At 45.2% G+C, this 26,805-nt stretch overlaps 1 protein-coding gene across 1 annotated transcript in view; it reads right to left on the bottom strand.

Annotated features, from left to right (window-relative positions):
• KIF13B (kinesin family member 13B) overlaps positions 1-26,805 on the bottom strand; it is a gene marked incomplete in the record, with an annotated part of 3,953,176 nt that overhangs the window by 1,944,110 nt on the left and 1,982,261 nt on the right. Inside the window, 1 exon segment of the mRNA XM_044062707.1 lies at positions 1,762-1,935. Coding sequence (XP_043918642.1) covers positions 1,762-1,935 — 174 coding nt within the window.

The raw sequence follows: 26,805 nt of genomic DNA, 5'->3' as shown, positions 1-26,805 counted from the left end.
ATCAGGAGAGGCCTCGGAAGAGGAGGAAATTCCCAATGGGGAAACCTGAGGAGCTGGCTCTCTGCGGTCTGATACAAGGGGATGGGTAGAAATCACTGCAGGCACTGAAGAGGGAGGAGCTGACAGAGCCAACTGTGGGGTAGACACTGGGTCTAGCACGCTCCGTATGACCTCGAAGGCACCCCTATCAGGCAAGGCCAGAGGTCCCCTCTCCGAGGAGACAAGGACCCCCCCCCGGCACCGACAGGGACGGCTCCGAGGCCGATGTCGGAGCCGAACTCACCAGCGCCGACGCTCCAAGAGGGAGAACGGGGTCGAACAAGGGTCCGATGCCACTCGCCCCCTCGGAGCCGACGAGGGAAGCCCGGCGCCGAGATCCCTCCAATGAGGAAATCGGAGCAGACGACAGAGCCGAAAGAGAAGGTATCGGTTCCGAAGCACCGACAGCCACGGCTCCGATGAGCCCCGGCTCCGAACTCAGAGGAGTCGGAGAAGGAATAAAATCAGGGATGGAAATAGCCGCTGACTGTTGAGTAGGGCTATGCAGCATTTGGGCCAGTGCCTCGGACTTCAGAAGTCTACTCACCATCCTTTGTAAATCATGGTCGGACAGCCTGGATGACCGAGAGGAGTGAGACCTATGGCTCCGTTCTGATAGAAGAGGAGATCCCGGCGCCGAATGGATGGAGCCGATGGAAGGAGACCTAGACCTCTTCTTAGCAGGTGGCTCCAATAAGCCTATCGGAGCCGACTGAGTCTTGTCAACCTCGGCTCCAGCCGGAGCCGAGGTGATAGTATGAGATTTGGAAACATCGGCTCCAGCCGGAACCGATGTCGAAGCCGATCTAATGCTTCCAGGGGACGGCTCAGAAACTGGAGCCGATGGTCTGGAAGTCTTAGAAGGCTTCCCTGACAAAGACTGGGTCGGGGGGCCTTCAGGCTTTAACAAGCCACATATCAATTTATTTTTGCGTTCCTGCAGGACTCTAGGGCTGAATGCATGGCATACAGCACAAGTCCTGCAGGTGCAAAGGTCCCAGGCAATATACACAAGAAGTGTGACCGTCTGTCACAGACATTTTCTGACAGCGCGAATCACACTTCTTGAAGCCTGAGACCTTGGAGTCTTTAGACATCCTAACTCAGTGTAAAAACACAAGCACAACACACAAACGCACCCTTAAGCAAAAAATAAAAATTCAGTCACACTGAAGGACTAGGAGAGGGAGAGGGCCAAAGGCCTAAAAGTTCAGAAGGGAATAAAAAGGGATTTCAGACACTAGAGGGGGACACGATTTAAACTAATGAAATACTATAAATAAAACTATGGTAAAAGGAAAAAATTAGGGGTTGAAATAGAAGTTTCTAATTAGAAAACTTACTGACCTGCCAGAGCCGGTAGAAGAAGCACCTCGTCAGCTAAGCGGCAAACGAGATCTGAGTAGTTACCGCCTAGCATTGTGGGATATAGGGGAGCCTCGAGCCGGTGGAATTAGCTCTCGAGTTTTAGCATTGGCCGAGTCAGAGCCGAGGTTCGGCTCCGAACCCATCCAGCAAGAATGAAGGCGAGATTGACAACTTAACATTATGTACTTCTAACAGACAACTAAAGAATCAAAGCAGAGAAATGTCTAGTCATTTCTGAAATTGTTTATGCACTTCACATCTTTTTTTTTTTTCCCACGGTCATCTTTTAAAGCATAGATTAATATGATCATCATAGCTAAAATGTAAAAAAAAAAAAAAAAAAAACACTATTACCTTGCAGTGATCAAAGACAATCATGCACTGAGATTCTCTGTATGTAGGAGAAAGAGAGGACGTATCCACCTCAGGGGCAACAATAATAGAGTCTTCTAGGTCCCAGAAGTTGTACTTGCAAAACACAAAATTGGACAAGTGCCAGGGCAGGCCTGTGGCTTGCAAGATTTTTATCTGTAAGCAAAATTAATTACTTATTAAAAATAAATAAAAATATATACATACACACACAAGAATACATTTTAGCTCTGGCAAATAGTTTTTCTCTACGGTATTAAAACAGGCAGCAGGCTATGCAAGAACAGTGAGTTTTTTGTCATTCCTCATTAAACAAAAGTGATGCAATAAAGCTGCAGCAACAAAAGGCAAAACCAGAAAGAAAAATGCACATACCATGAGACACTAGCAGTTTTAACTGATATAATATATATTAAAGCACTTACTGCCTTCCCGCCCTTTACAACTGGCTAATAGGATCATAGGAAGTTACTGGGCTAACGGCCCTTAGGGGCCTTACAAGCCTAGCCAAGTTCTCTTTCCACCATCAGCACCTATTACCCCTGTCCAAGAGGGACACAGGTGGAGTCCCCAGGTTGAATTTATGGCCATTCATCCAATCGTCCAGATTGTGTTTGAAGAGGGCCAGGTAAGTGCTTTGTTTGTTATGACGTGGGAGTCTGTTTCAAAGGTGCGGCAGGGAAAGCAAAAGTTCAGACACTGCCTTCAGAAGGAAATGTGGCATTAGTTCAAAGGTCCAAAAATTGAAGGTTACCGGAAATAAAGAATTCAAAGAAAAGAGCTCAAAAGCCAATGAGTCAGTCTGAGAGGTGAGTATGTCAATGATAAAATTCAATTCCGAAGAAAGGAGGGGTTCTCTGCAAAAAGGTGGAGAAGTTTATTTCTGTGCATAAACTGCTTCAGCCAACACTGAGACAAGTTCTTGCCTTCTCCAGGTCATGATCCTTCAAAGGATACACAAACATATATCCTGATCAGAAAAATAGATAGAGCACAGATCAAAGAGGTGTCTGAAGTAACAGGCCTGGTGCTGGAAACATGTGAGGGATAAGAAGAATAGTGCCAAACCCCCTAATGGCTGCTTAGATAATGGTTTCCTGCAACCAGCTCTTGTTTAACAGGAACATGAGAAAATGGACTTTGAATGTTGGCATATGTTCAGATCATGTTGACTCAGATGGAAGCACTTGTGCCCTGTGGCAGTACACTCATTTTTTTCAAAGGGCTTAAAACCAACATCTTCTTCCTCACTGAGGCAGAACCAAGATCAACTATGACCCTTCTGTGCTGAAATTTGATGACAAATGAGTTATCAGGGCGAAAGATGGAGTTAGCATGGAACTCTAACTTAATCCACTGAAAAATGTCTGCTGTCCACTACTCTCTACACTGTTGAAGGAAGCAGAACTGGGAAAGGGCATCATTCTCCTTGGGAATGAATAACTGGGTTTAAAGGGTGTCCTCATACTACCAGACTATCCAAATGTTTTCCTAATAGGTGTACAACATGAAAAGAAGACGTGCACTGTAGCTCCACATTCTGCTGCTGACATGCAATTCCCTCTGAAAGTACACCACTACCAGAAGATTCCCCAGTTAGTGACAAAATGCAACATTACATCACTTCCTGACACACAGGGTATGAGTGTGCAAAATGCTGCTTGTTCATATATTCAAATACTATACGACTTTCCAAACCCATCAGAAGGGGTCTCTGCTTCCCACCAGTCCCCCTTGACAAGAAGGGCCAGCAACACAGTTTGTAACTGCAGGCAGTTAATGTGGAAGAGCTTTTCAAAATTCTTCCATGTCTTGTACGAAAGCCTCCTTCTACATGTAGTCTAGCAATCTTATGACAGATACGTCTATGGCGAAGGACTTAGTCACAAGTAAAGGAGTGCTCTAAAGCTGGTAAAACAAGTCCAGTACCCCAAGGAGTGAAAGCATGGGTCTGAGATAAGCAGCAGATCCAAGAAGAAATAACGACTCTGCAGCCACAGGCATCACACTATCAAATGAAGTAAACTCATATGGATGTATGCTATACGAACAGTGAACCTCACAGCTGTTTGCCATTAAACACAGCGAATGAAGAAGCATTCAAACCTTCATGCGCCTTGTGGCTGTAACCCAGAATGACAGATTAGTAAAATTCAGGCTCTTTCTCCAAGGAAAAAGGAGTAGTGCAGTGTGTGTTCAGAATTTCAACTAAGAATGAAATGTTCTTTTTCCTGCAAAACTACAAGTTATGTACCCACCATAATGCTTGATGTATGTGGTCCATCTCGCCTCACATTCTTACTCACGGGTTCGGAGCCGAACATCGGCTCTGACTCGGCCAACTTATATTTTTCTAGCATGAAATCTCTAATTGGCTAGGCTTACCTGGTATCCCATGTTGCACCGCTCTACAACCCCAGATTTAGTTTGCAGCAGCTCATAGTCACACCTCATGTACAACCACAGTTCAGAAGAGTAGAACACTAACCAGGGCAGCAAAGAAAAAATAACCAATACCGAAGGGTACTGAAACAAATGTCGCCTCCAAATCCTCCAGGAAGGGGGAAGGTGGAGGGAACGTAAGAATGTGAGGCGAGATGGACCACATACATCAAGCATTATGGTGGATACATAACTTGTAGATGTTATGTGGTCCAATCTCGCCTACATTCTTACTCACGGGACAGCGTCCCTAGCACCTCTATCCTGGGCAGCTCAATGGAAGATGCTCCTGAGAACAGTGGAACCAAAAGAAGCCCGGCCCCTAGAAGCCAAGTCTAATTTGTAATGAGTAATGAAGGTGTGGGGAGAAGCCCACGTGGCAGCAGCACAAATTTCATCCAAGGATAGTCTGGAGTGATAAGCTACTGAAGCTGAAACAGCCCTAATGGAGTGAGCCTTAACAGGGAATGGTAACTCTCTGCCTACCGATGAGTAAACCTAGGAGATGCAGTCAGAAATCCATCTGGAAATTGTAATCTCAGAAACAGGAAAACCTGTTCTATTTTCTGAGGAGGACACCAAGAGTTGGTCAGACTTGCAAAGTTGTTTTGTCCTGTGTAGGTAAAAACGAAGCTGCCTGTGTACGTCCAATTGATGAAACTTAAACTCCGCCTTGTTGGAAAATCGAGGAAAGAAAACTTACAGCTCAATGGACTGATTGAGGTTAACAGCAGAAGTTACCTTCGGAAGGAAGGACGGATTAGGTCTCAAGGAAACCCTGTCCTTATGAAATATTAAATACGGAGATTTGATGGACAACGCTTGAATCTCCAACACCCATCTGGCTGATGTGATAGCTATTAAAAATGCAGTCTTCCAAGACAGAAATTTTAATTCACAGGTGGCAGCTGGTTTGAAAGGTGATGTCAGGGCCTGTAACACAAAATTTAAATCCCATGGCATGATGGATTCTGACACAGGAGTGCCAAAGCAACAAGGTGCCCCTCAAAAAGGCCTTACATAGCTTATGAGCCATGAGAGAAGGTTCGTAAGAAGTATGAAAATTAGAAATAGTGGCTAGCTGAAACTTAATGGTAGCGGGAGCAGAACCCTGCTGAAAAAGAGTGGATAAAAAAATCTAAGACAGCAGGGATGGGGGCTGTGAAAAGATCCAGTCCTTTGGCCTGAGCCCAAATTGAAAATCTTTTCCGCTTGCTGGAGTAACTCTTCCTGGTAGAAGATTTATGAGAAGATAAAATGTGTACTACCTTAGGTGAAAAATGATGAAATCTGACTAAGGATGGAAGTGGAGTAGCCAGGCTGTCAACCTGAGGGTCCGCAGGGAGGGATGGGACTATCCCGACATGTGTGTCAGTAGGTCTGGTGCTGGGTCCAGAGTCCAAGGACTGTCCACTGCATACTGATGAAGAAGGGAGAACCAGACTGGGCGAGGCCAGTGTGGGGCAATAAGAATCATCTTGCTTCCCAAGGAAATGGTTTTCTGGATCACTCTTGGTAGCCGAGGAAACGGAGAGAAAGCATAGAGCAGACCGGGAGGCCGATCATGGACTAGAGCGTCCCTGGGTGACTCCCCCTGTGGGGGGATCAGAGTGAAGTAGTTGCTGCACTTGGTATTGTGGGGTTTGGCGAAAAGGTCGCAGCAAGGCTGACCCCACTTGTTGAAAATCTGCTCCGCAACTCGGCGGTTCAGGGACCACTCGTAAGGCATCAGAATAGATCTGCTCAGCCTGTCTGCTATCACATTGGCCTTCCCTGGAATGTGCGTTGCCACTAGGAACCGTCGGAAAGACACTGCCCACTGCCACACTCGCATGGCCTCTCTGCATAGGGGGTAAGACCTGGTTCCCCCTTGCTTGTTCAGGTACCACACCACACACATGTTTGTCTGAGTGAACTGCAATCGTTCCTAGGGGAAGAGAGCTCTGCAGTGCTTGCAACGCCAGTAACACCGCTCTCATCTCTAGAATACTGATGTGCAGATGTACCTCGTGATCCTGCCTGGTGCCTTGGACCGTCCTGCACAGATAATGCCCCCCCCCCCTATCTGGGAGGCGTCCATGGTCACCGTGGAAACTGGAGTCATAGGAATAAATGGATTCCCTTCGTTCAAGTTGGTGGAACGCAGCCACCAACAGAGGTCCTGTTTGCACCGATCGGTGAGTAGGATCAGATGGGACAGGGGAAGTTTCTGAAAGGACCATTGGGCAGAAAGTGTGTAATCTGGCCAGGGGCACTAACATAATGGTGGCTACCATGGATCCCAGGAGCTGTAGGACCCATCTGGCCTGAACCATCTTGAGGGGTAGCAACGCACGAACCTGACACTGCAACACCTCTATCCTTTCTTGAGGCAGGAACGCCCGCATGTGAACGGTATCTAGCTCTGCGCCCATAAATCTGACACGCTATTGGGGCAGCAAGGCAGAATTTCCCCAGTTCAAGGTAACTCCTAGTTGATGACAAAGGGCAATGGTCTTTTCCATGGCCTGAATGAGAAGATGCCTGGTGGGGGCGGTGAGGAGCCAGTCATCCAGGTATGGAAACACTTGGAATCCTTGATGTCTCAGGTGAGCTGTCACCACTGCCAAACACTTGGTGAACACCCTGGGGCTGTGGTGAGGCCAAAGGGCAGGGCACGAAACTGGAAATGACTGGCTCCCAGCCGGAAGTATAAGTGACTCCTGGATGCCCTGTTCATTTTGATATGGTATTAAGCATCCTTGAGATAGATGGAGCACATCCATACTTCTTTTCCCAGTAATGGAAAAATAGACTGAAGGGTGACCATTCGGAACTTGGACTTTAGAACGTACCGGTTCAGTCGGCTGAGATCCAAGATGGGTCTCAGGTCCCCTGTTTTTTTCGGCACCAAAAAGAGTCTTGGTCTTGAGTAAGTCCCTAATCCGATCTGGTCTGAGGGGACAGGTTGGATGACTCCTTTTTCCAGCAGCTTTGAAATTTCTAGTGTTGCGTGATCCCTTTGACTGGGTGGAACATCTGGGATTCTCTTGGGTGGAGGAGGGTCTGACAATAAGGGGATGGAATAACCTCCGGTAACTATACGAAGCACCCATCGATCCCGAGTGATACTTGCCCAGGCTTCCGGGTACAATGAAATGCGGCCCACGACTGGCTCCGGAATAGCACAGTCGGGCAATACATCAGGGACGATGATAGGAAGGCCCGCAAAAGGAATCATGATCTCCCGAATTGCGAGGGCCTCCTCTGCCCCTAGGGCGGCGTCTCCCAGAATAGCCACCCCCTCCTCTGCCTCTGGAGGGGGACTCACCTTGACCGGCAGGGAAAGACGTCTGTGACTTTTTGAACCAAATTTTTCCTCCCCTCTGAGTCTTGGGGTAAGGCCTAGATGGGAGGGAAAAATGGACCCCTACAGCAGACAGGGTCTTTCCCTCTTGCTCGCATCTGGTGAAGGTGTCTTTCACTTTGGTCCCAAAGAGTGAGGACCCATCAAAGGGGGCGTCAGTGAAGGAAGACTTGAAGGCCTCCGCGAAATGACACAGGCGCATCCTGGCTTGCCTCCTAATGGCCACACCTGAGTTAGCTGCCCTGCTCGCCCCTTCGGCTGCATAAGATATGAGCCTCATGGACGAGTTGACAATCGAGCCAAGAGTAGACAACTGGGCGTTAACCGTCTGTGTTGACGCCTCAGGTATGTTACCGGCTAGAGTATTTCCTAACTCTTTAAGGAGATCTCTCTGGAGCCGAGTAAAGTGACATAGATAGTACAGAGACCGAAGCATAAAGGATGTTGAAGAGAGGGTACGCTTCCCATACTGATCCATACTCCTGGACTCCTTGTTAGGAGGATGGACGGAGGAAGACTCGCCTACTTCCTGCTGAGTGGCTGCCGCCACCACCATGGCATCCACAGAAACCCCTTTGGACAGGAACTCTTTCCCAGGGGGAGCTAACAGGAATTTATTAGGGTGTCTTGGTAGAGGTTCCACCAAGTCAGGAGTCTCCCACACCCTTCGACAGATCAAATCCAGCAGCTCGTCGAAGGGTGGAGACACCCAGGAGGTGGAGATCCTTGTCTGACACTAGGAGACCGAATTCGAATGGGCTCTAAGAGGATAGGAGCCGAGGCAGATTCCAGAATCACAGCTACCTCCTGCGGCCCCGAGGACAAGAGAGCCGAGGAGGTAGAGTCCAATTTGGTAGTCTTCTCCAGTGGTTCCGATGAAACAGAGGAGCCGGAGATCTTTTCTTAGCCTTAGATGTCTTAGTTTTAGACTGTGAACTAGAGGAAGAGTCCAAGGACTCCTCAAAGGAAGGCTTAAGAAGACCCTTCAGTATAAGTTTGTGTTTTCTCTCCTGTAGCACCCTAGGGCTAAAAGCGTGACAAAAACTACAGGACTCTTGTAAATGTATTGCCCCCAGACAGTATACACAAACAGCATGTCCATCAGTTATGGACATCTTGTTGCTACATTTAGAACACTTCTTAAACCCGGAGGGTTTATGTTCTTTTTGATCCTTAGACATAACAGCCAAACCACAGTACACAACAGCACAGAAACAGGACTGTAGGCCACAACGGATAAGGTGGGAAACTACCGCTAACAGATGACAGAATCTCTAAGTTAAATGATTCTGACACGACAACAGACACACACTGAAGCAAGGGACAAGCACTTTCTTCAGACAAACCACACAACGGAGGGAGGACTAGGTCCTCTAACTTAAAAGGGCCTAGCCCGTAGGAACAGAGGGATACCACAAACCAAACACTCACACCACAAAAACAATGATAATAACAAGCAAGTAGCTATTAAAATAGCTTTTGTCAAGAAAAACAACAATTTGCAGTGAGAAAAGAAGTTTTAAATCTACTTAGCCACAGCCAAGCAAGACCACGTCCTAGCTCCTCGAGCGGCAAACGAGATCGGGGGTTGTAGAGCGGTGCAACATGAGATACCAGGTTAGCCCAGCCAATTAGAGACTTTATGCTAGAAAAATATAAGTTGGCCAAGTTGGAGCCGATGTTTGGCTCCGAACCCGTGAGTAAGAATATAGGCGAGATTGGACCACATAACATCAAAAGTTATGCACTTAAAATAATGACAGAGCTGAACGAGCAGATTCACTCTAATTAACAGAAGGACTTTCCCAGGCTATGAACACATTTCCCTCCTTTTCTGATAATACATCACCCAAGGTTTGCTTTCCAGATCCCTAGAATGCTGCACAAAACAGACAAATATAAGCACAAGCATCTAGTCCAAGTCATGAAAAAGGAGGAGAAAGAAAGTACAGTTGTGTACCTACCATAAATGTAGATGTTCGAGTGTATTCACTGTTGCAGTCATTACACTTGGGTTATCCTGCTGGCAGGCTACCCGCAGTCGGCCTGAATTCCAAAGTCCTGGTCCAGCATCGGTTGCTGTCGCCTCTTCCCTGATGTCAGTGCGCCAGGGGTATATAAGATGCAGCGGACGCCATTTTCTTCAGTTTTTCTTGCCCCAGATGTCAGGTGCCCCCAAGAAGGTAGGCAATACATATTGCTTATAAAAACATACAGTAAAATAAAAACAATACCTTCATCTACAAGCAAATACACCACATAGGTTGTATAGGATAGAGAAGTATAGATAAGTCCCAGCAAAGAAAGGGGGCTGGAGGGTGGGTAACCTGGACTGCAACAGTGAATACACTCGAACATCTACATTTATGGTAGGTACACAACTGTACTATGTTCAGCGTGTTTCACTGTTGCAGTCATTACACTTGGGTTGAATCCCAAAGCTGAGGTAGGGCGGCTGGGTCCAAATAGGATTAGGAGTGGCTATGAGGCCCTGCAGAACTGCAGTGGCAAAGCCTGCTCTGGATTTAGAGTAAAGAGGTAAGTGATAATGCTTGGTAAAAGTGTGCACTGAGCTCCGGTTGCAGCCTCCAAAATTTCCTTGGTTGGTACTCCTCTGAAAAAGGCTGCTGAAGTTGCTGCTGCCCTGGTAGAATGTGGCCTAATATTCTTAGGCACTGACTTGCCATGCTGTGCATAGCAGAAACGAATACAGTGCCCTATCCATTTTGAAATAGTCTGCTTTGAGACAGCCTTTCCTTGTGATCCTGCAGTATATGCTACAAACAGTTGTTCAGTTTTTCTGAAAGCTTTTGTTTTGTCCAAGTAGAAGCATAGCTGCCTGTGTATGTCCAAAGAGTGCAGAAGTCTCTCCCCTTTATTCTGGGGATTTGAATAAAATGTTGGCAAATGAATGGTTTGGTTAAGAGCCACACTGGATACTACCTTTGGCATAAATGTTGGGTTTGTCCTTAGAGAAACCCTGTCCGGATAAAAAATGATAAAAGGTTCCACTGCCATTAATGCCTGTAACTCTAAGACTCTTCTTGCTGAAGTTATTGCTAGGAGCAGAGCAGTTTTCCATGATAAGAATTTTATGTCAGCTGTATTGGCTGGCTCAAAAGGAGGCAGTGTGAGCTTTTCTAAGACAAAGTTGAGGTCCCATGTAGGTATCGGTGCTCTCCTTGGGGGTCTTTATGTTTCTTGCCTCTCTGAGGTACTGTCTTAGCAGTGGATGAGAGAAAATAGGAGGTTCTGTATTGTAATGAGCTGAAATGGCAGAGGCATGGATCTTAATTGATGAGAAGGATAGGCCTTTGTCCAGCATCTCAGTTAGGTATTGTAAAATCTGAGGAATATTTGGAACAAGTGGTTCAAGTCCTTGTGCCTGGTTCCAAGCACAGAATCTCTTCTATTTTTCTGCATAAGATTTCCTGGTGCTGGGCCTCCTGGCTTCCAAAATGACATCCATAACAGCTTTAGAGAGAGGTGTGTTCTGAGTGGCTATATTATCTGCCATGCAGCCATATTTAAGGTTCTGAGTTGGCTGTGCAGGATCCGATTGTTTTGCTGAGCCAGAAGATTTATTTTTTATTTATTTTTTTATTTTATTTTTGTTAACTGGGAAAGTCCGACTAGACACAGGTCCATTTTCAGCGGAGGCCCGGGAAAAAAAGCTCCATGATACAATACAGTATTAGATTAAAACAGTACAAAGCAATTCTTAACAATTATAAGTAGTACAGAGGACCATTTACATGGCATGTGATAACTCTAGTAGAATATACAGTCAGTACTCTAGTAGAATGTACAATTAGTACAAATAATACAAATATATATAATACATTTTTTTTTTGTAGAAATATTAGTAAATATAAAGTTGTAATACATTTATGCTTTAGTATAACCAAGAAGTAAATAAATGCCCATAGTGGCATAAAATAGGATAAAGGTATAGGTAGGATGAGAGTAAGATAAGCTCTGTTAGGTATTGTGTTAGTTTAGAAACGGATTAGAGTGTTTTTCAGGTAAGGGATATGGTATAGAACAGTACAAGTGTTGGAATGTTTACTGCTGCTAGATTGATGAAATGTTAGGATGAATCTGTGGGATAGCAGTAGAGCTCAGTAAAGGAAAATGTTGTAGTGTAGCATAGTCCTTGCAACTGAGCATAGATGTTGCTACCCTGGGGTATAGCAAGAGCAGAGCCAGATGTTAGAATAGTAGGATTTCAAGAGGTGTTTGAAATGGGTGCAAGAAGTACAGCTGGTTATATTGTTTGGGAGTGAGTTCCAGGTTTGTGCTGTTGTTCAGGCAAAGAGATTTACCTGCTTCATTTTTATGTGTAATTACTTGAATGAGATTTTGGTATCTAGATCTCAGGGCTCTAGTGGTGGTGTAGGGCTTAATTAGTTATTGGAGGGCAGGAGTTTATTCAGGGTAGTAGTAGAGTTTATGTGCAACTATGGCTTGATTGAGTCTAAGTCGCTGAGAAAGTTCCAGCCACTTGAGTTGCATTAGGGAAAGACAGTGATGGGATCTATTTGAGGAATCTGTTGCAAATTTGGCAATTTTGTTGTAGCATGATTCCATTTTGTGAAGTTCAGTCAGGTGAAGGTTAGTTAAGATAGGGGAAGCATAGAGAAGAATAGAGAGGAGGTGGCTTCTTGCAATAGTGGCTTTGGTCTGATTAGTCATGAACGTTTTATTTCTATAGAGCAGACCCAGTTTTCGGTTGACCTATTTGATGGTTTGTGCTATATGGATATCATACTTTAGGTGGTTATCAATGTCAACTCCTAGTAGTTTGGTGTGGTTGGTTGGTGTGATTTGAATATTGTTTTTGGAGTTTATAGTGAGGTTGTAGTCCGAGTTGGATGATCTGCCAGGGGTGAATAGTATTAGTTTGGTTTTCTTTGGGTTGAGAAGAAGTTGTATTTTAGTAAACCAGGTTTCTGCTAGGGTAAAGTTGTATTGGTGATGTGTGTAGTTCCTTAATGCTGGGGGCAGCACAGGTAATGGAGGTGTCATCAGCATATTGAACTACTGTAGCAGTGGGTAGTGAAGAAGAAATGTCGTTAGTGAAGAGGGAGAACAGCAGTGGGCCAAGGATTAATCCCTGAGGGACTCCAACGGAAACTAGTAAGGGGGGGGACAGCTTTTCTTGCCAGAGAACTGCCTGTTGGTGTTCTGATAAATAGATGTTGAACCAGAGTATGGTGGAGGGGCAAATATTGAGACTAGATATAGTATTGAGGAGCAGATTGTGGTTAACCATGTCAAAGGCTTTTGATAAGTCGAGGAAGATGGAAGATACGAAAAGACCTTGGTTTCTAAAGTGATTGACTGTATTGGTATAGGATAGAGGGGCAGTGGTTGTGCTGTGGGAGGGTCTGAAGCTGTGTTGGGAGATGGATAGTAGTTTATTTTGTTGAAGATATTGCATTAGTTGCAAGTGGATAACTCTTTCTAGAATTTTTGATAAGGGTGATAGTATGGCAATTGGACGACAGTTGGTTAGCTCTAAGGAGTTGCCACCTTTATGCAGAGGGACAATATGGGAGATTTTCCAGTGGGGGGGGGGGGACTTTGTGTTCTGAGATTGATCTATTAATAAGAATTGACACTGGGTAGGATATGGTGTCTGCTGCTATCTGAAGGAAATCTGCAGGGAGTTTATCGGCAGCTAGTGTAGTTGGTTTTAGCTTCCTAAGGAGGTTTGCAACCATTTTAGTGGACACTGGTTGTAGGGGAAAAAGTAGAGAAGTTATTTTTTGTATGACTGTTATATGCGGTAGAAGATTGTATAGGGGTATCATTATTTTTCTGGGTATTAGCTAGATTTTGAACTGTTTCTGTAAAGAATTTATTAAATTGAGTAGGAATATCATCTTGGTTGTTTGACAGTACAGGGGTGGGAGTGGATGCTTTTCCAGGGTGAAGTAGTCTATTAATGGAGGTCCAGAATTTATGTGGGTTATGGCTATATTTATCCTGTAGGTTTTTGTAATAGTTGGACTTGTCTAGTTTAGTTAGTCTCTTGGCTGTATTACGTAGTTCTGTATACTTTGACCTTAGGATAGTGTTTGTATCTTTGTGGGAAGCTATCCAGAGTTTGTCCCTTTCTTTCATTATCTTTTTTGTCTCTTTGGTGAGCCATGGGGCTTGGTGGGTTTTTGTCCTAATGGATCTAGTGGGGGCATGATGGTCTAGGATATGTAGGAAGGTAGAGTTAAAGTACTGTACAGCTTTGTTGAGAGGTAGTTGTTTAAGAGGGAGCCAGTTGCAGCAATTTAGTGCTTTATTAAAGTCATTGGCTTTGAAGCTTTTTTTATTACGTATTATTTTTAGTAGAGGTAGGTTGGGTAGGTGTTGGGTCTTGCTCCTAATTAGGTAGGTGGGTTGATGATCACAGACTGTCAGGTAAACAGCCAGATTGATGTACAAAAGTGGGGTGAGATACCAGAATCCAATCCAAAATGGATTGACGTTTGGTTGTTTTGTCTGTCCTAGTGTTGTGCTTGATTGCTAGGAGGTTTGGTGGTTGAAATATGTGTTATAGTTGAATGGAGTGATGTAATAGGATAATTGGGGGGTGAGAATTGATGGGGGGTGTGGTCTAGAAGTATAAGTTTGAGAGTCATAGGGGTGGGTGGGAAAGGGGGTAGGATAGGTAAGCGAAGTGAGTGGAGTGAACGGAGCGGGTTAGCACTGCTGTGGAAGAGGCACGGTGAGAGAAGAAAAAGAAAAACAATCAGAGAAAGGCTTTTCAGCAGGGCAGAGCTCTTTAGTGTCTAGAAATAGTGGATATGATTTAACATTTTATGCACAGAGCTCTGAAGGAATCTACTAGCAGGAACAGAACAAAATATAAGACTAGAGAGGGGGAAGTACAGTTACAGGGCTATTTGTTAGGATGGAGAGCTGAGTGGGGGAAGTAGAGTAGATGAGAGTTAGTGTGGCTAGGAAGTACAGAATGAAAGGAGTGTACAGATAGAGGTGAGTGGTGGGGTGAGGGTATGCGGCAGTAAGAAGACAGAGTAAGGAGAGAACAGAAAGTGATCAGGAGTAGGGGTTTGATTAGCAGTAGCTTGAGAGGGGAGATAGGGGCTAAAAGTGGTCAGGGCTAATCAAGTGATACTTAAGTAGGTAACCAGGAACGAGTCTGGACAGGTAGTGAGTGAGGAGGGGGTAAGAGGTGGGGTGTACAGAGATGTGTTGTGGCTGACCAGGTACCTTACAATGTAGATACTCACTAATAGGCTAGGAGGACAGCTTAAAATCTATATACTTAACACATAATTTGCTCTGTTTTAATAGCACAGTTGCTGGAGAGGATTCCGCGGACTTCAGTAATCAAGGGGAGTGGGTATTCCTCTGTTTAGGTGGTGTAGGTTTTATTTTAAACCGTATATATGGTTTCAGGGACCTGTAAAATAAATATGGAAAAGAGTAAGATGGTGAGTTGGTGAACAGCTGTATATTCAAAGCAGACAGTAGTGATAGGGTGAAGGAAAGGGGTAGTAGGCAAGGAAGAAGGATTTTCAGGTAGGCAGTGGTAAGAACAGTTAGTTCTGGGTTAGTTAGTGGGTTCCTGAGTGGAAAAAGTCAGTAGAAGGGTAAGTAGGAGAGTAGCAAAAATAGTATAACATTTTGCAGAAAGATGTAGAAGAGAGATAAGAGTCTTAGGAATAGGTATGGAGATCAATAATTAAAATAGAACTTACAGCATAGTTAGATAGGAAAAAGAAACAGAAAACTGATACACAAATATTGTTAAGAAAAAACTTGATGCTATATAACAGTTGTGATTATAATAGTGATGGCAGTCATGCAAGCTTCATATCAGCTAGGCAATGAATAAAGCAATGTTTAATAAAGTGTTATTCTAGAATAGTGCAAACAACATTAACAATGTTGTTAAAAGATGAGGAATTTGAGGTAAAGTCCAGGCTGGGCCTTGAGACAAACTCTTTAGGATTGGGTACCAGTGCTGGTGTGGCCAGTCTGGGGCAATCAGAATCATTTTTGGCTTCTCGTCTGACTTTTAGGAGCACCTTGGGAAGGAGAGGCAGTGGTGGAAAGGCATAAACTGTTAGGGTTTTCCAGCTGAAAGATAGAGCATCCACTTTCCATGCTTGTGAGTAATAAGTCCTTGTGCAGAATCTCTGTAGTTGGCAGGTGTGAGGGGAGGCAAAAAGATCTATGTCTGGGCATCCCCATTTCCTTGTTATCATGCTGAAGACCTGTGGATTTAGTTTCCACTCATGAGGGTCCATGAGGTTTCTGCTTAGTTCATCTGCTAGAGTATTTTTCTTTCCTGTCAGGAATTGTGCCTGCAGATGTACTTGACAGGTCAGTGCTGTGTTCCACAAAGTCATGGCTTGCCTGCAGAAGGGGTAGGAATGTGTGCCCCCTTGCTGGTTTATGTACCACATAACTGTGGTATTGTCCGTCTTTAGTAATAGTTGTCCTGGATGTAGTAGATCCTTGAAGTTCGTCAGGGCATTCTGTACAGCTAGCATCTCTTTTTGATTAATGTGAAGATGCATTTGGTCCGCGGGCCACGTACCCTGAATACATTTTCCTGCCATGTGTGCCCCCCAGGCATAATCCGATACATCTGTTGTTAATGTCTGCCTGGCTGTGGGTAAAGTGAAAGGCTGTCCCTTGTTGTGGTGACAGGCCAGTGCCCACCATCGAAACTCCTGCTGCAGGCAAGGAATAAGAGTTATTATTGTTTCCAGGCTGTGGCAATGTTGAGTCCAAACACTTTTTAGGTACCATTGTAGCTTCCTCATATGCAGTCTTGCATATGGAATTAGCAGGATGCCATGAAGCCCAAAGCCTGCAAAATTTTTCTTGCAGGTAGCTGGGTCTTTGTTGCCATCATTTGAAAGTAATGAGTCAGTTGCCTTTGCTTGTCTGGTGTGAGATAAGCCATCTGGGCAGTTGTATTTAAGCTTGCACCCAGGAATATTATCTCTTGAGAGGGCACTAGTTTTGATTTCTTTTCGTTTACTGTGTACCCTAGGCAAATTAGTAATTCTTTTACAAACGTAGGATGCTTTAGTAGAATGTCCTTGCTCTCCGCTTGAATAAGGCAGTTGTCCAAGTAGGGATATATTTGAATTCCTTTTTGTCTGCAAAATGCAATTACTGGTGCCAGGCACTTTGTGAAGACCCTGGGCGCAGTAGATAAGCCAAAGGGCAGTGCAGAGAATTGGTAATGCATTGAGCCAGCTATGAATCTGAGGAATCTTCTGCAAGATTGTCTGATTTGGACATGCAGGTATGCCTCTCTGAGGTTCAAAGTAACTAGCCAAGCCTTCTTGCCCAGCATGGGTAAAAGTTGCTGCAGTGTCAACATTTTGAATTTTGTAACATCCAGGAAAGTATTTAGAATTGACAGGTCCAGTATTGGTCTCTAGGATTTGTCTTTTCTGGGTACCAAGAAAAGTCTTGAGTAAAATCCTTGCCCCTGTTCTTGCTGTGGTACTTTCTGAATAGCTCTCATGTCCATGAGAGCAGAAATTTGTTTTTGTGCCTCTACCCATTGATTTTGTGGCAGGTCTGGCATACCTTCTGACCTTGGTAGGGTGTGAAAGTGGAACCTGTAACCCTGAGAAACAATATTCAGTACCCATTTGTCCTGGGTGATCATGTGCCAATTTTGTGAGAAAAATGCTAGTTTTCCCCCTAAGGGTGCTGCCAAAAGGTAAGTGCTTGGCATTTGTAGAGGGAAGTCATTGGGACTGTTTCCTAGAAGGTTGTGATTTGTCTTCTCCACCTTTTCGGGCTGAAGCACCCCATTGTTTAGGTCTGTATGAGCCTTGGGGATGAGATCTGCCTCCTGGGCGTCTGTATCTGCCTCTTTGTGGCCTGTCTGACACTGGAAAGGACCAATTCTTAGAAGGCCAGTTCCTGCTAAATCTAGGTGGCTGAACCTGTAAGAAATCCTTTACTGTCTGCACTAATTTTGCTTTATCCTCCATTTTCTTTAACACCTCTTCTGCCTTAACACCAAACACAGTATCATGATGTAATGGAGCATCCAATAATTTTGCTTTAACATGATCAGGTAAACTTTGTTCTTTTAACCAAGCATGCCTTCGAATGACAGAACCTGCAACTGCGGCTCTGCAAGAAGCCTCTAATGAATCAATACCACATTGCAGAGTATGCTTTCCCACTTGTTCAGCTGCATGCAATAAATAGGTTCATAGGTTCATAGGTTCATACTAGGCTATCTGCCCGAGGGCATTTATAAGCCTAGCCCATAGTTTTGTGGCTTACGCCACCCCTTTAGTTTGGAGAAACTATGCCCATTATTTTGCTGTGCCTCTGTCGAGCAGTGACACTGAGGTAACCCCTGGGGTGTATCTGCGATCTCCCATCCATTGGTCAAGATTCCTCTTGAACAAGGCCAGCAAGGTGCTCTGCCTCACATAAACCGGGATTTTGTTCCACAGCATAGGGAGTCTTTGGGTGATGAATCTATCCTCCAGCACGCCCTATTAATAACCGTGTCGAGGTTTAAGTCTCCGCCTTGTGGCTCTGAGGGATCTAGATTTTTGAGATGAAGCATGTTCATCAAATCTGGGTTTGAAATGGCCTTGTATGTCAGGCATAGGTCACCTCTGAGCAAGCGGTAAGCAACTGAATATAACTGGAGTTCTTTCAGTCGGGCAGCATAAGACAGATTTTTGAGACCCTTTATCCTTTTGGTGAGGAACTTTTGTGGCCTCTCCAGCTGCTGCAAGTGTCGGGTCAGATACATTCGAATGGGGCATTGTACTCGATCATTGGTCTGATGAGTGATGAGTATAGGGAGACTATGACTTCCCTTGATCTAGATGTGAATCCCTTCATGATAAGGTGGGCAATGTAGAAGGTCTTCCTAACTACTTTAGCAATGAGTGTCGAATGAAAGGCTACTGTCAAACTGGGTTCCCAGGTCCCTAATAACTTCTTCTGTGTTCAGGGGATTGCCACCTATATGGTAGCTAGGGGTAACCTTATTTTTCCCGAAGGGTATGACTATGCATTTCTTGGCATTTAACTTTAGGCCATGGCTCTGGCACCAGTTATCTGTTTCTGTGAGACCCTTCTGAAGGATATCTGTGTTGGATGTGTTTTCAACTACAGCGCCCAGTTTGCAGTCATCTGCAAACTTTGTCAGCCATAACCCTCCTGTGTTTGCTTGTACTTCAGAAAAGTAGATGCCAAACAAGAGTGGGCCCAGGACTGAGCCCTGTGGGACACCACTTGTGACAGGCTTTGAGTCTGACATGGCGCCAGCAACTCTGACCCTGTGGGTTCTGTCACTCAGCCAGTTTGCAACCCATCTTGTAATGTATGGGTTTACATTTAAGTTGATGAGTTTTTCAATGATACCCGAGTGAGATATTGTATCAAAAGCCTTCGTCAGGTCTAGGTAGGCTGTATGGACTGCCTTTCCCTCATCAATGGCCTTGGTGACTGTTTCAAAAAAGTCAACCAAGTTTAAAAGGCATGATCTGCCTTTGACAAAGCCAAACTGGGTTGGATCCAAAGTCTGCAAGTTCCCTATGTCTTTATTTATGAGATCCATTATGATCCTCTCCATGGCTTTGCAGATAAGGCTTGTCAAGCTAATGGGACGGTAATTTCCAGGGTCGGTGGAGGCACCGCCTTTGTGGAGTGGGACCACAGTCTGTGCGCCACTCCTGGAGTGCATATCCGGAGGTGAGACTAAGATTAAACAGCTGTCCTAACTGTGGGTTTAATTCCTCGTTGAGTTCATGGAGCACACAGCCGGGGACACCATCAGGTCCCATGGATGCTGTGTTCTTTGCCTTGGAGAGTGCAGTTCTCACCTGGCGCTAGAGATGTTTGGGGGCTACAATCATTTGGTATAGATATCTCTCCTTTAGGGGAGGGGAGTTTGCACTGAACCTGTCAGCCAGTATGTTGGCAATGTCTGTAGGATCAGTAATCTTCACATCATTTTGAACTAATTCTGAGCATATCTGGGAGTTTCCTCCTAGGTTTCTGACATAGCTAAAGAATGCCTTATGGTTGTCTTTAGAGTCCTTAGCTATTTTTTCTCAAAATTAGCTTTGGATGATTTTATGAGAGCTCTTAGCTTTTTACTTATAGTGATCAGCGGTGTCTTACCTTTTAAGGATTTTGCTCTATCTTGTAGTAGCTTTCTCCTTTTGTTGTAGAGTTTGTTTATGGCTGGGGTCCACCAGACTGGACGCTTACCTTTGGTACAAAGAGTCTTTGTTTTGCTTGGGATTGCCTGATCCATGCAGCCTGCAGGTGCTGGTAGAAGGCATTTGTAAGTGATTCAGCGGTTTAAGTAATGTTAACCGCCCGCTCAGGGGCCTTAAAGGAGACCACACTAGTCTTTAGAAGTGTGAAGTCGGCTTGAAGTTCTTTACTGTGGTCTTTTCATTTCGGGTGGGGGATGAGGACCTCCAGCGAGATTAGTTTGTGATCAGATCTCACCAGTGAGGGGTATACTTCCGGCGCTGAACATTGTGCTCCCATGTTCGTGATGATGAGATCAAGTATGTTTTCTCCTCTTGTGGGGATGGTGACTAGTTGTTCCATGGCATTTGAGTTTATGAATTCCAGGAACTTTTGGGCTAGAGTGTTTGGGCTTGAGTAGTGTTCCCAGTCTATATTAGGGTAGTTGAAGTCACCTAGTATGATGGTGTTCGAGATACATTTATCCCTCCAGTGTTTTCAGGAAGGCCATATGAGGTTCCTGAGTTTGCGAGGGTGGCCTGTAACATGCTACAAATTGCAGAGCAATCTTGCCTATGGTTAATTGCACCTGGATGGTTTCCGATGTATCGCGATGCCACCAATCTTGAGGTGTGGGTGTCCTTGATGAATATGGATACCTCCTCCTTTCTTGGTATTGTCCGGGTTTTGGGGCGGAACGCATGATATGAGGTAAAACCTGATAGTGCTGGGGTGCTCTCAGGAGCCTTGAACCAGGTTTCTGTCACAGCACAGACATCGATGTTCTCCATACTGAGAAGGGCCTCGAGTGCATGCATCTTGAGGTTGAGACTTCTGGCATTGAGCAGCATTACCCTTAGTTTTTTTTCTTTGTTTTGTTCTAGGGTGGTAGGTTTAGAATTTGAGCCTTGCCTAAAAAGGCACTATGGGGTGGCAAGAGCCTTTGCCAAAATCCGAATCCCAGGGTGACAGGTGCAAGCCATCCCTTGCGAAGCAGCGTTGCTTGTCCAGCATGTCATCCCAGGCAGACAGACATTGGATCCCCTTTGAATGACACCAGAGTTTAAGCCAATTGTTAAAGCTGATCATCTTATCTCTGTATTGTGGCATCATTCTTGGTGAAGGTAGGATACTGCTCAAGGTCAGGGTCATACCTGCTTGGGCTACATAATCAGAGAGCTCCTCTATGTCTCTTTTCATGTAGTCCAAGGAGGTACGTCTCAGGTCGTTAACACCAGCGTGGACATTGATTGAGTCGTACTTGTACCTGCTGTTGAGAGACCTGAGTGCATGCGTTATGTGGCGGATTCTAGCACCTGACAGGCAGCTTACTGTGACCTTCTCCTTACTCAGTCTGGTGAGCGGGATGTCAGTGTGTCTGACTATGGAGTCACCAATGACTAGTGTGTCTGGCATGGTGTTTGGCCTTAAGGGCTGTGACTGCTTGACACTCTGACTGTGTGGTCTATGTGTTGCAGGTGTTGTGTTCTGAGGTGGTAGTTGTTTGGGTGTCTGCTTTGGTGGCCTCTGCTGTTTTGGTAGATTTTTGATCAGAGCCTCGAGTATGTCTTTGTGTGTTTATGTGTATGATTTGAGGTTGTGATGGTATTATGTGAGACTGGGTCTATAGTGTGTGTGGTTACCTTCTCCTCCTGTCTGGTCATGCCAGTCCTATGTTGAGAGAGCTCAGCCTCCAGTTTGGCCGATAGTTGCATCTCTGCATGTATTTGTGTTTTGTGGGAGGAGGAGAGGTTTGTTCAGGCACATGAGGCAATTGTAACATTGCCTCAATATTCCCAGGTTCACCAGCTGAGCAGGAGAGGACATTAGCAACTGATCCCTCGACATGCTAGAAGGAATAGACAGAAAAACTTAAGAAAAGGTTCTGGGGGATGTGGGTGACCGAGAAATGGGGTTTGCTTTTTTGGGGTACTTTCTATAACAAGAGTGCTGTATTGAGGTGATAAGTACTGTAGGAGCAAGTGCTTCGCTATACAGATAGAGAATAGTCTACTTGGGAGTCAAGTAGAGATAATTTATAGTTATAGGATACACTAAATAGAACAGTAGTATACTTTGAGGAAGGTAGTTTTAAGGGAAAATTTGAAGAGTGGACTTTAGGTAGCCCTAATAGTTTAAATCTGATTAACCGGCGCTGCCCTAGTCCTGCATTTCCTTATTGTCAGGACATTCTGAGCTTGTAAGCATTTTCTGTTTTAGCAAAGACATTAGGTATTGTTGATATTTAAGCATGTGAAACTGGCAGTTTAAAGCTCTTACAGCTAAAGTAGCAGAAGTGTAAACGTTTTCCTCATCTATCCAGTGCTCCAGAATCCCTATCAGAGGGAACAGGGTTTTTTGCAGTGGAAGCCTTGACCTCTTTGGGACCCTGAGAAATTGTTTCTGGGTCAGCAGCAGGGTTTTTATAAAGAAATTTATAAGAGTCTGGGACCCTGTAGTACCTATATGGCTTGGCTGCTGTAGGGGGTAAAGAATCAGGAGACAAACTGGATCCAGAAAAAAACATCAACAATATCTAGTACAGGGGGATAGCAAGGGGTCTGTGCTGAGGCAGTAAAAGAAAGTCTCTGAGCCTTTTCTTGGATTCTGAATAATCCTGGCTCTCCCAATGGAAATGCTCCCTCATGGTGTGCAAGGTTTCCCCAAAAGAGTAATCCTCAGGAGGAGAGGCTGAAGGGATAGATTCTTCAGCATCAGAGTCCTCATAGGGAGGAAGAGAATATCCCTGTTCTGAAGAGGAATCAGAGGAAATAGAAACCTGGTCAGAGGAGACATAGTCAGTGTCTTGTCTAGACCTTTTATCAGGAGGGGGATGGGAACCCCTGATCAAAGTAATTAGGTCCTCGGCCATTTTAAGCATCTGTTTCTTTGGCATGACTGACTGTCCAGAATGCTGTCCTTGTTTCTTTGTCTTTAATGGTGTTTTAGATTTTGCCTTGGCTGCTGCAGTGGACTTGGATAGTAAGCTGTGTAGGTCTGAAAACACCCTCAGAAGCCGATGCCTGCTCAGTGGCTCTGGACCCATCTGAGGGAATAGTTTCCGTAGGCCCAATACCTTGAGTTTCCAGAGGCCTAGTTGTCTTCACGTGGGAGTCAGAGGTGGCCTGTGGCTCTGAGGTAGCGGGTGTCAGGGGCTGCAAAAGTACCTCACTGAGAACCGGCAACTGGCCTAGAAGAGGCTTCGTCGTCGGTTTTGGACCTCGGTTGCCTGTCCTTTTCTTTGTCTTTGCGTTTTTTTTATGAATTCCAGTCGTCAGTTGTTCCGACGGCATTATGTAGTTAAACCTTCAAAGTAAAATCAAACAGACGCTTAATAGTGTGTTGGTTGAATCTAGTGCAAAACCGACAACTAGCAACATCGTGGTCAGGGTCTAGGCAAGGAATACAGTAAGAGTGAAAATCCTTATGAGGTATTTGCTTCCCACAAGAAATACAATTGTTAACTTTTACTGACATCGGTCTGGAGCAAGAAAAAGTTTCCCCAACGGTGTACTTAGCTTTACTGAAGACTTCGGTTCTGAAATTCAATTTCGAAAATCTCAGGAGTCGGCCGACCGGCACTTGCGAACTACTTTTGCTTTGGGCACCATGCGGCAAGATAGACTGAAGAAAATGGCGTGGGCTGCATCTTATATACCTCTAGCGCACTGACGTCAGGGGACAGGCGACAGCAGCCGACGCTGGACCAGGACTTTGGAATTCAGGCTGACTGTGGGTAGCCTGCCAGCAGGATAACCCAAGTGTAATGACTGCAACAGTGAAACACGATGAACATTAGTGGTTATGTTAATAAGAATTGATCTATCATCCAGACACATCATTATGAGGACTACATAACTTTTTATCTGGTGTGAGGATGTTTCTGGGTGGCCCATGTTATGACAACATAACCCTTAACAGTAGCTTTCACTTGTACTTCGCAGAAATGCCAAGATAAGACCAGGTAGGTGCTGAAGAAATATCAATCAGAGCTGCATTCCAAAAAAAGAGCCTGAGAAGCAACAATTGCTTTATAAGAATGAACCTTTGTAGCTGATGGAACAGGCTTACTGCACTTTTTGTAATAAACTTGAATGTACTCCAAATCATTTTTTCCAGAGTTTGCTTAGAAATTTAAACTGGAGCTTCCTATTAGGAATGATGTGAAAAACCGAATCTTTTTGGGCAAATCTGGTCTTATGCATGAAAAAAGAATAGTTGTGTAAATTTACCATAACCGTAGATGTCTTTCTCTTCCATGTTGCAGTATTCTAGGTGTGGGATTTCCAACCCTCAGGCGACTCGTATATCGGCTTCTATACAAAAGCTTCAGCTTGGCTGCTGTACTGTGTGTGTGACATCACACACAGGGACATAAACCAAGGGGCCTTAAATGTGATGTGTGCATGCACAATCCTCAGAACTTGGAAGGCCAGTAGGCAGAGAATAAGGACTAGCAGGAGGTGTGCCAGTTATTTACAGGTGTGTAACTTGGAGACTTACTGAGATGTAGATAGTACAGGAAGGTACTAGGGGGGACTGGTGGGTGGGAAGGAATACTGCAACATGGAAGAGAAGGACATCTGTGGTTACGGTAAGATTTTACACAACTATTCTATGTCCTCTTATTCCTATGTTGCAGTATTCTAGATGTGGGAGCGTACCACAGCTTAAGAGGAGGAGAGGGTGGAGGTAGATGCAGAGGGTTCTACAAGACCCTGCAGGATTGCTCTTGCAAATCCTGTTCTAGCTCTGGAAACTTGATCCAATTTGTAATGCTTGGTGAAGGTGTGGATAGTGGCCCAGGTGGCTGCTTCCAAAATGGATGCTGTGTCTAGGCCTTTCATGAAGGCCTTTGAGGTGGCCACAGCTCTAGTGGAATGTGCCTTGATTCCCACTGGGGGGTTCCTTTCTGTGGTAAGAGTAGAAGAAGCAAATAGCTTTCCTGATCCAGCATGCAATGGTTTGCTTGGAGGCTGCCTTGCACAAGGCTCTGGGGTGGAAGGAGACAAAGAGCTGGCCAGTCTTTCTGATGGCCTTGGTCTTGTCCAGGTTGAATCTAAGTTGTCTGTGCACATTCAAGGAGTGTAGTATCCTCTCCCCTTCGTTAGTGGGTGAGGGAAAAATGTGGGCAGATGAATTGGTTGGTTAAGAGAGAGATCATTGACCACTTTAGGCAAAAAGGAGGGGTTGGTTCATAAGGACACCCTATCTTTGTGGAAGACTGTGTAGGGAGGACAGGCCATTACAGCCTGTAATTCTGACACTCTTCTGGTTGAGGTGATACCCACCAGAAGGACAGTCTTCCATGTGCACATCTGTAAGGAGGAAGGGCCGACAGGTTCAAAGGGATGGTGGGTTAATTTCTCTAAGATGTAGTAAGTCCCAAGGCGGAGGGATAAGTTTCCTAGGTGGTCTCATGTGAAAGACCCCTTTAAGGAAGAGCTTTACATCGAGCCTGGCCAGCAAGGGAGGTTCCAGGGGCAGACAGGCTGATATGGCCGAGAGATGAACATTTACAGAAGAAAAGAGGTTATTTTTTTATCAACTGACACAAATAGTTTAGAATCAGGGGAACCTTGGCGGATCTGGGGTCTCTTCTCTTTTGCAAATCTTTCCCATTTAGCCAGGTAAGATTTTCTGGTGGTAGGATTTCTTGCCGCCCTTAGGACTGAAAGCGCATCCTCTGCGTAGTGGTGTCTGAAAGGGATCAAAAGTTTATCAACCACAGAGTCAGAGACAACATCTGTGTCTGTGGGTGAAGGAGAGTTCCTTTGTCTTGTGACAGTAGGTCCACCTTGTAGGATAACAAAGTGATTTCCCTTAGCTAGTTTGTGAAGTAGGGGGAACCAGTGCTGCCTTGGCTAGTAGGGAGTCACTAACAAGATTTCCGGTTTGTCCTTCTGAATTTTCAGGAGGACTTTTTGAATTAGTGGGAATGGGGGGAAGGCATAACTGAACTTCCCCTCCCAAGAGAATCTGAAAGCGTCCACTCTCCATGCTAGAGGGGAGTGGGTTTTTGAGCAGAAGCTCTGCAGTTGCCTGATCTGGGGGGAGGCAAACAGGTCTATTTGTGGAGCACCCCACCGATGGACTATGTCTAAGACCACCTCCCTGCTCAGCATCCATTTGTGTTGAGGTGAGGAGGTCTGCTTGGTGGTTGTCCTGTGAGGGGATGTAGACCGCCTGCAGGACTAAGTTGAGCCGGGAGGCCAAGTTCTATATCAGTAGGGATAGACTGTACAGCTGATAGACCTTAGTTCCTCCCTATTTGCTGAGGTACCACATCACCGTGGTGTTGTTGGCGACAATCTGGAGCGCCCCCGGAACCAGAAGGGTGGGGTAAAGGTCTGTAGAGCTAAGAAAACTGCTGTCATTTCCCTGATATTGATGTGTTTGGTCTGAAGAGAGGGATGCCACTGAATCTTGTAAGATGCCAGAGTTGTTCCCCACCCTGAATCTGAGGCATTTATATGCATAACTTGGGTTGGGGAAGGGGGGCTGTAGTGTGAGCCCTGGGTTCAATTTCACTTGCTGGATCCACCAGTTTTGTTTTCAGACAGGGAAGGAGAGGGATGGCTTGCTCTAAGGGATGTAGGTGCTGGGACCAGCTGTTCTTCAGAAACCACTGCAGCTTGCGCATGTGCATTCTTGCCAGAGGTAGCATGGGGATGGTTGCTGCCATCAGGGCCAGGAGGCGAAGAAAATGCCTTGCCATTAACTTTTGGGATAGCAGAGCTTCCTGGAAGTGGGAAGTTAAAGACAGAACCTTGTGCTGAGGTAGAAAGGCCTTCATTGCGTCTGTTCTGATTCTGCAGCAGAGGAAAATCTTGCCCTAGCTTGGGATCAGAGAGGATTTGGGGAGGTTGATGGCGAGTCCTAGGTTCTGCAGAAGAACATGGTGAAATGTAGGTGCTTTAGTAGAGCATCCCTAGACTCTGCCAGAATCAGGATGTCATCCAGATAAGGGTAAATTCGTACCTCTTGAGTTCTGCAGAAGGTAA

This window comes from Protopterus annectens, chromosome 2.part1, assembly GCF_019279795.1.
Source record: "Protopterus annectens isolate FY-2018-M chromosome 2.part1, PAN1.0, whole genome shotgun sequence".
Classification (NCBI taxonomy): domain Eukaryota; kingdom Metazoa; phylum Chordata; order Ceratodontiformes; family Protopteridae; genus Protopterus; species Protopterus annectens.
The sequence above is the reverse complement of the archived record's forward strand: the minus strand, read 5'-3'. Positions and strand labels throughout refer to the sequence as shown.